Consider the following 14,449-nt stretch of genomic DNA (forward strand, 5'->3'; position numbering starts at 1 on the left):
AATGATCTCATTCTTGCCTCAAATACAAAGGCGAGCGTCTTCTGACCTTGTACATTTATGTCAATCTGCATGTAAGTGCCCATTTGAAGACTTGTGACCTTGTTCGCGAGCGAGACTTTGGAACCTATTTTTACCCACATTTATATTTATTAATTCGTATAACACCTAAAACCAGGTGGTGGGATCCTGTAAGAGCAGACCTTGGAAACTCGGAGATGAACTGGCACAAGGGAAGGGAATGACGGTGGCGTATGTTGCCATCGGTGGCATTGTCTGATGCTCCCTTGACCTTGACCACGTACAACTGCTCGGTGCCAACACGGTTGACGGTTTGGCCCAGTGTTGTTCACTGATTTTCAGAGGGGGGCCACTTACATTAATAAGACATCGTCAGTGTGAGGGCTGCCACACATTTGAAGCCATTGGGGTTCGACATCACGATGGGGGGTATTTTCACATTTGTCTATTGTCCGGGGCCGCACAAAAGGCCACCAGGGGCCCCGCCAGTGGCCAGCGGGGCCTTGCTGTGAAGAACACTGACCCGGCCGATGCCGTCGCAGACGTGTGCAGCAGCGAGGAGCTGGCCGAGGTGGAGATCGTGAGCCTGATCGAGGAGCAGCTGCCTCTGTACCGGCTGCGGGCGGACACGGCGCTCGGCTACGACCACGACGATTGGCTCCACACACCGCTGCTGCAGGAGCCGGCAGATGCCGACCTCGAGCTGAGCCTGGAGCTCATCGAGGAGACGCTCAAGTACATGCGTGAGTCACGGCCGCCGTGCGCGGGCGCACGGACACGCAGACACGCAGGGCTTGGGCGAATGTTGCCACCGGCTCGCCGCCGCCTGGCTGCCTTTCCGCCGCTTGTCTGTTTGTCCTCGCGCACCTCTGAGTCCTCTTTCATTTTTTTGGTTTCAAGCTTTGTTTTTGAGAATATGGACTTGAATGTGGGAGTGATATCGTGTGACGTCGCTCCCGTCGTTTGTAATGCAACGCCGCTGCAAAAGTGCTATGGCGCTGAGTCTGGAATTACATTTAAAGATACGTTTCTCAAAAACGAAGCTTTACGCCCGTGTTTTACAGCCCCGGTATACACAGCGCGGGTATTTACCGACAAGATGGACACTTTTTTTGCATTTTTTTTTCAAGGTAAAGGCATTGTCCCCTTTAAGAGAGCTATAGCGTGGCATTCATCTCCTTTAGGCCCTCAGCCAAGAGTCACAATTCCACATTCCTATGGTAGGAGTAATTTTTCCCCCCACTCTTAGGAATTTCAATGAGTTGCTTTTATTGGGCTGATTCAGTTCGAATGCACATTGAATCTTGAGATGTCTAACATGATCCTGGTTTGACTTGGAAAACTTGCAGCCATCAGAGTTCAATTTCCGGACGTTGGCCACCTCCCCCCCCTTCACCAACCACCACGGCCTAGTAGGGTGAAGCATGGGAACTAACACACAACTGCCATGCCATTCTAGATTTGAAGTTTTCGTGACTGCAAGGATCCATACTCTTTGGTTCTTTCGGTAAAGTAACGTAGGTGGAAAAATATGATTTAAAAAAATACATTTAATCACGACGTTTCGATTGCAACACAAGCAATCATCATCAGGTGTGACAACCACAGCAAGATTTTTTTTTTTGCCATGTCATGTGTTGGAAGGCTTTTATCATGCGTGGATTGACAGACGGCTGTAAACTATTGATCACAATTTAACTGGGGGTAACACACATACATACGCATGTACAGACAATATAATAAATACGCACGGATACAAAGTACACATACTCCCTCCCCTGGACTTGGCAACAGATGGGCGGTGGTTGCCATGGCTACCGAAAACTGCGTGCTTTTAACTACTCGTGTAGTGTATTCAATTACCCCTACGTCGACTCGGCCTCAAATGAGTAACTGGTGTGGTATGTATGCATTGCCACTCGGGAGACAAAGACGGCCGGGCGTGGTGCTGGCCACCCACCCCCTCGTGTGCCGCACCGACCTTCATAGGTTCCTGCGAATTGCACTTGCCCCAAAAGTATGCTAAGGCTATACGGGGGATCTTTGACTTTGGCCCCAAAATTAGTAGTTCCCCATATTGCTGAGAAAAGTTCAACCTATTCCCGCCCAGTAGATGAATGATATAACCACAAGAAGGAAAGTTATATGTTACGCTTTATTTGCAATGCAATAAACTACGGTGTAATGCACTACAAATGGTGACAGTGTCACTGCTGTGACTCTATACGGGTAGTCCTCTTCTTACAATGGAGATGCATTACGACGACCCCATCGTAAGTCGAAAATATCGTAAGTCGAAGATGGCCTTGCCTACCCAGGAGTCTTAAAGAATGGTGATAATTTAGCAAAACAGAGCAATTTACAGTAGCGTACTGTATAAACTATATACTGTATGTATTTATTAATTACAATACTGTATTGCGCAGTAAAATGTAAAGTAAAAAAACAAGGTCAATTCTTAGCCTACCTATATGAACTGCAATTTAATAGAAAGTTTTTTCAGGAAACAATCCTATCTGCTATAAATAATTTTAACATACATCTTGTCGTATCACTATCGCCATCGTAAGATCGAAATATCGTAAATCGGACCATCGTAACTCGGGGACTATCTGTACCTGATCGCTAGAGTAACATGTAGAATTTCGTTTTGCTTGTGAACAATTTGAAAAATTTGCAACGATACTTAAGAGTGTGATTTAGGGTGTAACATCAGCGGTGAAACCGATGTCTTTCACGTGGGTCATTCTATTCTTGTGTATGGCAATATATTCGCATGAGTCGTCACTTTCCCAATTAAGTGGCAGCCTTCACACGTGTTCAAGTTTCACTCTTCAACGTGCGGTTTTCTCGATTGGCGATGACTATTTCATCCTTGCCTATCACATAACCCAGCCAATATAGCCCCGCACATAGCGACACATAGTGCTGCTACACGGGAGTCACATGTACTAAAGAAGCCCAGTGAACATGCTTTGCTCAGATATATCTGTAGAATACCCGTGTGAGTGTATGCTGACATCTATCCAGCTTACCCAAAGGGTGTATTGTAGATAGGTGAGCCGGAGTGCCCATGCCCATTCAAGGTGTTTGCACTGCAGCATTATACGCAGCGCAATGCTTGAGTATATTTGATCTGTTGGAGTTGTGACCAAAAACAACGTAATCACTCTGATCGTGTAGAGCAGCACATCTGTCGCGTGTCCCAGGCTGACCTGAAGGAGTTTGAAGGTTATTCAATGGGAAACTAAAACAACAGTCTTTAAAGCACACAAACACAGTCCATGATGCAATTTCAGCACTTTTGTGGCATCACTTTGAATCATTGCAATACATTATTAATAAAACATCAGTGCAGTGACAACCCTTGAGTGTTATGACCAAAGCATTTGACCATGATTTTAAAGTGTTTTTTTATTAGTAACTTTGCCTTCATGTCAGACAACCTCAAACATTCAGCATAGGCATACAGCCAATGTGTATTTTTTGGGTTCGATCTGACTTGAAACACCGAGGTTTGTATGGTATGTTGATCTTCTTTCGCATCGTACGTGCTAATCAGAGGTTTGTGTGTGTGTGGAGTTCATGCGGGGGCAGTGGCAGTGTTGCGGTTAGTGCTGCGCTGCCCTACGAACCCGACTACTCGAGTTTGATTCACGCTCATGGAAAACACCAGTATCTGAACCGGCCTTGGGCCCCCCCTATTTCCACTCAGCCTCCAATGAGTACCTTGTGGCTTGCGTAAACATCGCCACTGGGGAGACAATGGCGGCCGGGCGTGGTGCTGGCCACCCACCCCCTCGTGTGCTGTGCCGGCCTTCATAGGTGCTCGCTTAACAGCACTTGCTTCGACAGTCTGTTAAGGCTACACGGGGGATCTTTGTCTTTGGAGTTGATGCCACAGGATCCACCACGTGGCTGCTGGGATGAAAAACCCCCACTCGCCGCGTCTTTATTTAAGGGACAGCCTCGAGACCACAGAGATTACACGCCTGACAGAGTCTCCCAGCTCTGCGATATTCACCTGCACGTTCATCCCGTGCTTCCTGCTCCGCAGTGATACATTCACAATCTGGCACTGATTTTGAAGCTGACAATGTACAATGAAAGCTGCCATCTCAAGCAGCAGCATTGGATACAGTGGTTTGAACTGTGGTCACCCACCAGAGATTAAACAATTGTGAAAAATCATCGAGTCAAAGTGTCTGTCTGCTCAAAGCAATGCGTGGGGTCCTGAGCCAGTGGAAGCAATTTTACATTCTGTTGACAAGAGCCACTTTCTCTTGGCTAACCTTTGATTGTACTGACCTTAGAGCAGTGGTTCTTAACCTTTACTGCAGCCTTGCACCCCTTTGGTTCTCAATCGAGAATTTGTTTTTAATGTTAATAAATACATAGGTTCGATAAAAACAAAGTAGTTGTACTTACGTTTTGTATGTTTTTTATTATTTACCTTCTAAAGAAATGTGGCCATGTCTCGCACCCCCAGAAAGGGCATCTCACACCCCCAGGGGGTGCAGCGTGCACCCCAGGTGAAGAACCAGTGCCTGAGAGGGATGGTGGGCTGAGTCGACTTCCAAGCAAGATCATATATATTCTTGATTCTTTCGGTAAAAGCACGTAGAAGGGAAATAATAAAATAATCTTTTTAAAAATAAAACAATTCAATTCTCACGACGTTTCGATTGCAACACAAGCAATCATCATCAGGTGTGAAAACCACAGCACGAATTTTTTTTTAAAAAGTGACACTTTATATGAATCTCTGCAGTCACGAAAGCTTTAAATCGAAATTCAAGATCATATAACCTACTCTTTGGGTCTTTTGGTATAGTCACGGTAAAGTCACGTGACTTTACCGAAAGACCCAAAGAGTGTGAATTCCTGCAGTCACGAAAGCTTTAAGTCAAGATCATATAACCTTCCTATTGTTTGTTGAGCACTTTCACTTAGCATGATCTTACCATATGGCGGTGAAATTGTGATATTTTTCAAATAAGTAATGCATGTTCAAGGAATGAAAAAACCATCCCAAGCAGGAACCTCCTGAAAAACAGCTTGAGACGTGGGCTGGGGCTTTCCTGCATAACATAAAATATTTGCTGGAGAAAAAAGGAGTAATGGCGTATTGGACTTACCACTATTTACAGGGTGTGCCTTTGCATTGTGCAGGGGGGTAAGCAGTTTTCCAGTTGCTATGTTTGCAGAGTAAATAAGATGCATTTTGAAGGGCTCTATTTTGACAAAAGCAAACGAAGTGCTGTGGAGGCAAAGATCGGTAGATAATGTTGAACTGTAAAGCACGTACACTCGCTGGGCTGTGAGATGTTCAGGATTTGGCAGGTCAGAAGAGGTGTTTCTGGGCCTGTATGTGTGCATCTTTGACTTATTTATTTTCATGTGTGGGTTTTCCCATAGTTCTTTGGTTTTCTCTCAAATTGAATGTTCCCTGAAATGTGAGCGCTACGTTGGAGACATGTTAACTACCTCACTTGGTATACAGGAGGTCGTGGGTTCGATCTCGACCCTGATGCCTGTATATTTGTGGTTTGCACGTTGTCCCCGTGGTCGCATGGATTTTTCTCCAGGTCCTCCAGTTTTTACCTCCATATTTTGAATCAACATGTGTTTTATAATGTTTGGCTGCTCTAATTTCCACGTGATAAGCCACTTCGTTGAGCTATCATTTGTAGCCAGGTCGCTTCTGAAAAAGAGCTATATAGGTCAGTGGGCCTTAGCTGGTAATTGTTTTTTTTCCCAATGCATGACTTTCCTGAAAGAGTATTGTAGATGCATGCAACCCCAGATTGGTAAATGCAATGCATTTTTGACTGGGAAAATCGGACTGCACACTCTTGAAGTCGACATTTAACTCTGCTTACAAAGTGGCAGAATGTGGTGCGGTGTATGCAATAAATGATTTGGTATTCATTATCAGAGCTCTGCTTGGTAAACATTCGTTGGGTGCAAGATCCCTTCGTGAACTTGACTGGGTCATAAAATGAGACCTTACCTGTCTGATAATGCCCAAGAATGCGGTTATTCGTTCAAATGGGAAAATAATTCACAGCACAAATGATACAAGAGTTACGGTTCTATTTTGTAAGGATTCTCTATTCACGAGTCAGATCAATTGTATTTGTCATCTGAGGTACAAGCAAGGATAGTACTTCCGATGACATTTGCATCTGTGTGAATGAACTTAGGTTGGTCGGAATTGCACGAGGTAGTACACTGCTTGCTGTGAGCATATCTGTCAACTGGGTCATAAAATGAGAGATTGAGTAAAACATAATAATTGTGTGTTTCTGCCTTGCGATGGGACTTTGTAGGATGAACGTTGATATTTATAAGGGCACGGGGTGACCACTAAGGTCCGAATTGGTCTGTAATAAGGCAGGGCATTCATCAGGGGTTGACAGGCATGTGTGAGTGTTTGGAAAGATGACAGTGATGGCTAAATCACAGCTCCAAACTAATTAAACAGGTGAAAACGAACACCGACAGTTAAATGTGCATCAAGAACAGTGCACTCGGACTCTTGGCTTACGTACGTGACAATAACTATGGTGAAACGTTTTTGCATTTAGGGTTAAGTGTATCATATTAGTCATGAATGGCATTTGAATAGTCGCTTATTCATAATTATTAATTGACGAGGTGTTGTTGATCGGAGCACTTTATGGATGCTTACAAGATCGACAGTTGAACTCCGATCAAAGGTTGTGAGTTTCAGTGTTTTGTGTTTGCTGGAGTTGATGAGTACTCTGTCATGTGAATTCCATACTTCTTGCGCTATGGAATGACTGCCCTCATCAAACGCAAGTTCGAGTGTTGGCTCTTGTCGAGCAACGCAGTTGAGTGCTCGTTTAGCACGGAGACGGTGACATTAGCTTGATCGACACCACGGGTAAACTGAAGAAGAATTCCAATGTGGGCAGGCAATGTTTGGTTTTGGGTCATTTATTAAAATATGGCTACGTACGGGGGGGGGGGGCTACCCCCCCCCCCCACCTCGTAGAGTTCTGCTCAAAGTACAGCGGCAGTCCCACAGCTCTAGCGACACCAATGTTGGCCCAGAGTGCCGGCTATTAATAGCCCGTCAACAGGGCGCAGTGTCGATGCCGCGCCTGGCCGTACCTTGCCCTGTGAATGCTGCCGCTCGCCGCCATTGGGGATGCGGCACTCGCCACGTAGTGGCCCCGAGCTGCTGACAGATTGGCAGAGCCGTGACCCGAGCGCGTCGAGGCTGGGGCGTGGAGCGGCGACAGCGGCGCTGGAAAACAAAAACCCCGGGCCGCCCCCTCAAGCCGCCCCGATTTGCCCTTTCCATCGGAGTTATGATCATCGCCTGTTTGTGAAAGTGGCACTGTGGGGGATTTAGACAACTGTCGAGTTTGACGAGAGTATAGAATGTAATTGGGCGGTTACACAGGAATGCAATTATGTGAATAATGAAGGCATGTCCGACCTCAGCGTCAAATGGGCTGTTTTATTTGTTGTAACCACTTGGTGTTTAAGAATAATTCTACTCCAGAAAACACAACGTTATTCGTCTGGTGTGTTTTATTGCGAGAAATGTATTTGTGATGCTGTCTTTTTGATATCGAGGAGTTGACCCATTTGCACAAAGTAAAAATTCAGATGGGTTAAACGACGAGCGTAGGGCAGTTCCACGCAGGAGTTTCCATCTCAAACCCATGCAGCAAGCAGTGCGCAACCACCTTGTCTCAGATTGGCCATGGAAGAGGACATCGATACTTCTGAAGCCCCTCCACTCGGCAGGCCTCTAGCCATCTAAACCGTTTTACATGCCTTGAAATGAGTGTTCGTCACATTTTACCTGTTGGTTTATTTTGCGCACAGGTAACACTCATTGGGCAATGAATGCCCATTGGGGACCTGCTTATAGACAATACAAATCCTGGTTGCAGTGAAATGTGTAACCGCGTTACACTTGCCAATGTTCAAATATTCATATCTAAGAAATGTTTCAAATATAGTGCACACCCACATTTATTGCGGTGTATTATTGCGTAGTCGTTGGTAACCAGGCTGAGATGATCCGCTATCTCAACTTGAGAACCAGGTTTATCGATGCATGGCTGGAACCTGGATTAGAATTCAGGGTTTAAACGCCGCTGGCTCAGCATGCTGATGCAGCATTATCCCTCTTAGCCAGCCCGTTGTCTCCAAGTGAACCTGTCCTCACGTGTGACAGATGGGAACAAATCTCAGCAGATTTGGCAGACTATAACTAACCATTGGGTTCAAGGTTCAATAGTTTTACATCCACAATAGTTGTTTTAAATACACCAAGCTCGTTGGCCTTTGAAGGAAGAAGCTATGCACCCTGCAAACATAGCTCAAGGCAATACAGATGTCACAATACGTGGCAAGGTGAGACTATTTGCTGTTGTTGTGATGCCAAGTGCAGAACAAGCTCTAAAGCCCAAATTAATGAATAATGAGACCGCGCGTACACACCTGGCCATAAATATGGGCAAGTACACGTAGCAGGTGTCTTTGATTTATGCCAACGTAATAAGAAAAATGACAAGCATTGTTCATTTCACTTTAACACGTTGGCTTTTGCAACCAATATTGTGGGTTTACTCTCAAACACACCGATGTGCTGTACTAGTAACGAATTGGCATGTAGTATCCAGCCCAGCGGCGCTGTGCTTAAAGCACTTGTCTCAAAATCGAGAGATTGAGAGTTCATATCTCAGTTCGCACCTACGTTTTAGCACGGTTGGCCACGCATGATGCGAAATAAGTTCAGCGTACATACAAAGGCTGACTCAGCCCATCGTTATCACTCCTACAGAGCTGATAAAATGACTGGCACTTTCTGGGACGTCAGCACTGGTCATCCCTCGTACGGAGAGACAAGGACCCTGCCCGAAGTCTGTGCTATCTCCAGATTTCCATCACTAGCTTATGGCCACCTGCAATTATGAGCATTTACTTTAAAGTTAATCAACAACCCTCTTGATTTTGACTGTGGGAAACATTTGTGTACTTTGTATTTATTTTGTTTGGATATGCACGTCCAACATGGATAGTGCTCCTTGTTGGAAAACGGGTGTTTGTCTCTAGAGGTGTATTTGCCTGTCCTGTATTACTACCATTGCTGTGTTGGTGTACCATACTCACCGTGTCCTGTTTTCTCATCTGACCTCTGTTGGCCGCGCTAAGCGGGGATTGAGACGGAAGCTTCGCTGTAATCCGCCGCTTGTGAGCAACATGTGGGCTAGACAGCTGGCCGGGGCCGGATACAGACAGCTCAGCAGTGTGCCCTACTCAGAACAGAGCCTTTTGAATGGGAAACAAACACATTGTGCATCGTCGTCTTGTGAGGACATGAGGATTTTTGGTTTTCCATCGATCAAAGCAAAGATCAACATGTTATCACGGCCAGTGCAGCTAATGGCATCACACGTCGCCGCTCTTGCACAGTCAACAGCTGACCTGCAAGGTCTGTAGTTACTGGTGTCTCACCGTCTGATCTTTCTCTTCGTCAAGGACCTCGAGGTGCCACTCCATTGCCTGTCTCAGTCACCTGCTCTCTTTCTTCTTGAACTTGTGTTCTACCTATCACAGCTTTATCATGTTTGCTTTGCCTTTTCTGCCTCATTCTATCCTTAATATTAAGTTTTATAACCTCTATTGCTGAAGAATTCCTAGAATCTGACTACAGCCATACTCTGAGCCCAAACGTTTTATTTTATGTCAAGTCTTGCTTACTGGCCTATAAAGAGACAGTTTATGGATTTCGTGTCACGAGAATGTGTCTTGTCCTGCAGAAAACAAATGAAGCTTTCTGTCTCGTCACATGCGGCCAACGAACCTTCAGTGGTCTTAGTAAAGGTGCAAGGTTATATTCTGGCACATTGTGACCAATCTACAACCGCACACCCTGCTATGCACGTGACATGTCTGTGCCGCTAATCCTGGGTTGACGTGCTGGGTGAGTTGGTAGTAGCCTCATCTTGCAAGTGATGTTACAGTCTCAAATAAAAACAGTGCACTGCCCTTATCAAATGAGCTAAGGGGCAGTGCCCATTTGTCTACGTCATTGCCGCGGTCCACGGGATTTTTTTTTATCCTATGCATTGGTATATTCCCACGAGGCCACGAACGTGTACCTGAGCCGTTAGTGAAAAAACCTCGTTCGCGTTTTGGGGGCCAGTTTAGCCACAAGGTGGCCACTGTTGGCTTTCCACAAAGTGATACCCATTCATTGGCTTTGGAGTAATGATGGCGTGAATTGACCTTTGACAAGGGAGTTGTATCCACAGCCTTCCAAATGTGATTCCTTCACAAAACCACAGCCGCATTGCACTGAATCATCCTCCGCTAAGTTTTAAAGAGCCACACTTTCACAATTTGTAAACTAGTGGGTAGATAGATGAACAGTACACACACATGTACAGTAAATACACAGTGTAAAAAAGTATAAACTAAAACGACTTTTACTATGAATGACGATGATGACGATGGCGTGCGTATTCTTCCGCGGCAGCATCATTGCGAGCAGTTAAGAAGAAAGAGTCCTGAATGATGTGTACTCTACAGGAATCTTTCTTTTGGTATATACCCTATGTACTGTACTGTTGTGTGGTTTGCAAGGTATTGTGGGTGTTATCCCAAATGCCATGCAGCTTATACTCCATTGTGGATGTATATCTTTGCCTCTGCGTCTATATTTTATTATCCGATGGGCAATGTTATCCTCTGAAGGGGCCTTGTCCTGTTGAGTTTGAGCGGTAGTTTTAACACTCCCTGGAGATGCACGAACTGCTGAGTCATGTGCAGCGGTGCACCTCCGTTCACTTCCAAGGTTTACTGTTGTAGCTTGAGGTGTTGTTTATGTCCTCGGTGAAAGAGTATTTTTTTACCGTTCATTTTACAATCGCACACAGCAAGCCTTTGGCACATTTTTAAACGGTGTTTTTGATTTTAGTTTCGCAAAAGAATGTCAGTGATGCTTAACCTTTAGGATGTTTTTTTTTATTTTGGAATACATGCAAGTTGACTTCTGAGCTGGTTTACAGTCAAGCAGCCTTTAGTTCATGATCAGAAGTGCATCTTTGTGGTTGGGTCAGGGTGCGTGCATGTGTGTACGTACACAACATACATAATATATTTTTGGGTTGGGCCACCTAAAAGATCTGACCAAATAATTGCCGTGAAACTCTTCACCCACCACGACGACCCAGCCAAACAAGTTAAATTGTCACGTGGTGTACCAGCGCTGTTAATCGGCAATTGTTATCGTTTCAGCTCACCGGCAAGCTGAGAAGCAACATTCTCACCAACAATTTTAGTATTCGAGGTGGCGTTTTGTTTGGAAATATGCCAAAGGGTCATCAGGGATGCAAAATTCCAGGCCTCAAAATGAGAAACCTTGTGACAGATATATGACAGTTGACCTAATGTTTAGGATTTAAAAGTGTCTCTCTACTCAATTGATCAGTGCTGTATTTATGTTGGTGGTCCTGAGCCAGGGCTGGAAATTCGGTCTATATGAAAAGTGTTCCGGGATTCACCAGTGGTGGAATTTCAACATTCCTGCCATGGAGACCAGTTTCTCTCTGGAGGTCAACTACTCTTGGTTTTTCCAAAAAGTTTTGCTGGTGTGCATGGGTGGTTGGAGTTCACCCATAATCTGGATTTAAACTCATGAGACTGCAATTGTGAGTCAACCACTTTGCCACTGTGTCGGCTGGCTTGATGACTCGTGCTGAGTTAATGAGTGCAGATTACTCATTGTTATCAGTGTTGTCACTTTCTCAGTTTTACTGTGTTTTTTCAGTATTTTGTATAATCATTTCAGCGAACTGAATTTGCCATAGCAGCAGCAAAATGTTTAATAGCATTTTCATCTCGGGTTACATTTTCACTGTAGCAAGCATTGGCTTTGTCAGATTATATTTTTTTCTCAGCTGATTTTTTATATCAAATTCAACATCCAATTCCTGATTGACTGCAGTCTTTTGTTGGCACATTGCATATTGCAATTTTTAGTTTGCAGCGAATTACATTTAATTGCATACATGCATATTGCAAAGCGCCCAAATGTAGGAATGCGCAATTTATATCGCTCTGCTTTGAACATTTTCATTACTGCAAAAAATGCAAAGCCCCAGTGGCTCTGAAAGGGAAAAAAAACTGTAGCCGCAGTATTTATAATGATGTAGCCGTGCCATATTGCATGCCGGAATCTCAACGACGCGTACACTTTCACGTACAAAGACGGGTGATTTATTTTGTACTGCTCGTCGTATCGTGGCGTTGATGGCCTCTAAAGGAATGTCCAGGAAAATCCACATCAGCGTAGTAATAATAATGGCCAATAATCTCAAGGCTCTCTCCACCTACGCTGCATGTTCTGCTGCCTTGTTGCTAGGATACCGTTTCCATGGCAATGCACCCGTCCAATCGATTCAGGGCGGGTTTTGTTCTTTCATTCTTTGCATTCACTGGCTGCAGAGAAGGGAAAAAAATTAAACGGTCCCACGCGGGATTTTGACGTCAGCAGGAACGGATGTTGGAGTCTCTGATGCCAGATCAGGGATTTTACCTTTTGGTGTCGAGAGTATATTTTAAAATTGACACAATGAGCTAGTTTAAATGCTCCGAGCATCACACAGCATTAATCACGTACAGATTCACTGATTCCCAAATTCAGCTTAAGAAGGAATTGTTGCGGACATGTTTTTCTGGCCAGAAGAATCAAAACTTACAAACGAGATTTTACCTGTAAAGAAAAATACTTGCTCACGAATTACCTTAATTAAAACGTTTTAATACGTGACAAAACATGCATCTTTGTTTTAATCTTATTAATAATGGAATATGATGAAATAAATAATATGTCTTAACGTAAGTATATTCATAATTTGCAAGCTCGTGTATTATAATGCTGGGTTGGGGTTTGGACAGCTGACCTTGGATTTTTTTTATATACATTGAAAAAAATAGGAATCTTACATTAAAGAAAGCATCAACCTAACAGTCTCTTGGGGTAATTTCTTAATAAAAAAAACCACGAAAGGTTTTCATCCATTGGTTTACACGATTTCCCCCCACCCGTGGGGTCTGGTGGGGCTGCTTTCCTCAGTGGCTGAGACCAGCACAGGCGATGCTCACGTGCCTCGTGCGCCCGCGTGTGCCCACGGCTGCGCCCCCACGTACCAGCGTCCGCCCGCGCTCCCAGCAGCAGCTATGCCCAGCGGCACAGCGGTCCCGGCGTCCCATCCGCCCCTAGGCTAGCGGATCTCGACGGCGCTTTGTGGGAACGGTGCAAAATCGTTGCGGCCGCCAGCCACACCCTCCCGCCTCTACCCCCTCCCTCGAAGCCCGGGCGCGCATCCCACGTCGTCGCATCCCGCATCATCTCGCATCCCTGCCTTGCCTGCCCTCGCCGCGGCTCTTGTGTTTCGTGCAATTGCCGTTCCGTGCGTGGCGAGGTGCCCCCCGCTCCCCCCCCGCGCTGGCAGCGCCACGGTACCGGGTGGCGTGCGGGAAGATGACCATGCAGGATGGAGAGGACGATGAGCCGTGGGAGGTGGAGGACCTTGACTACTACTACGAATATCTGGAGGGTAAATGCAGCGCGCGATCGCGTGTGCCGCATCGTGGCGGCGCTCGTTATTATTTTAACGATAATTAAAATTGCTAGTCGTGGAAAATGTCAACAGTTCGTGCGTGGAGTGAAATGAAGCATGTCATAGGAATGTGGAATTTCCACCATTAGCTCGGTTATGAGCACTGTACCACGCTCAAGATAGGGACAACATGTGACTTAAAGAAATCGTATTATTGGTTTTTGACTGGGTAGTGCTCGGCTCAATCTGAAGGGAATGAGTTCAAATCCTTAGTTGGTTGGCATTTCAGCCCTGTCATCCCTGCATTGTGAATACAATCAGTACCACTAGGAATTCAACAGTCGCCGATCTATGTGGAGATTTGCCCATACCACAGTAATGTGGAATTTCCACCATGTGCCGAGGGCCATCATCAGGTTTATTTCACCATGGGGGCACACCTCGTCACGTTTGAATATTGCTACATTTTGGCGTTTCGAGTTATATTGTTATTTGCCGCGGTAATTTGATCTTGGATTTTGTTAGATTAAGCTCGTACGTGCACGCACGGACATCCGATTGGGATGTGAAGTGGAGGAGGCAGTGAATAATCACGTGGCTGTGTTGGAATGTGGCGATCAGTGTCCTGCAGTGAAAGGGTTGTGGATGACGCAATCCTTAAGACACAGTCTGTTCGGTGGTTATGTATGATATAAGTAATACTTGCAATGAGTCATAGGTTTAAATAACCTTTCACTTTATGCAGATGCTCATTTTAAAATGTACAAAATATAGCGCTAAGAACAATGAGCCTTCATGAACTGAACCTGCCAAAC

The 14,449-nt window shown here is 45.2% G+C and overlaps 1 protein-coding gene across 7 annotated transcripts in view; it reads left to right on the forward strand.

Annotated features, from left to right (window-relative positions):
* LOC144721063 (trafficking kinesin-binding protein 1-like) overlaps positions 1–14,449 on the forward strand; it is an 85,434-nt gene that overhangs the window by 20,682 nt on the left and 50,303 nt on the right. For all 7 annotated transcript variants that reach the window (XR_013585833.1, XM_078598394.1, XM_078598396.1 and 4 more), the window contains one exon: positions 561–761. Coding sequence is in view for 6 of the 7 variants with exons in the window: in XM_078598396.1 (XP_078454522.1) it covers positions 561–761 (201 nt within the window). In the remaining variant the exon portion in view is untranslated. The remainder of the gene's footprint in view (positions 1–560; positions 762–14,449) is intronic.

This window comes from Lampetra planeri, chromosome 10 (assembly GCF_965212315.1).
Source record: "Lampetra planeri chromosome 10, kcLamPlan1.2.h2, whole genome shotgun sequence".
Lineage (NCBI taxonomy): Eukaryota > Metazoa > Chordata > Hyperoartia > Petromyzontiformes > Petromyzontidae > Lampetra > Lampetra planeri.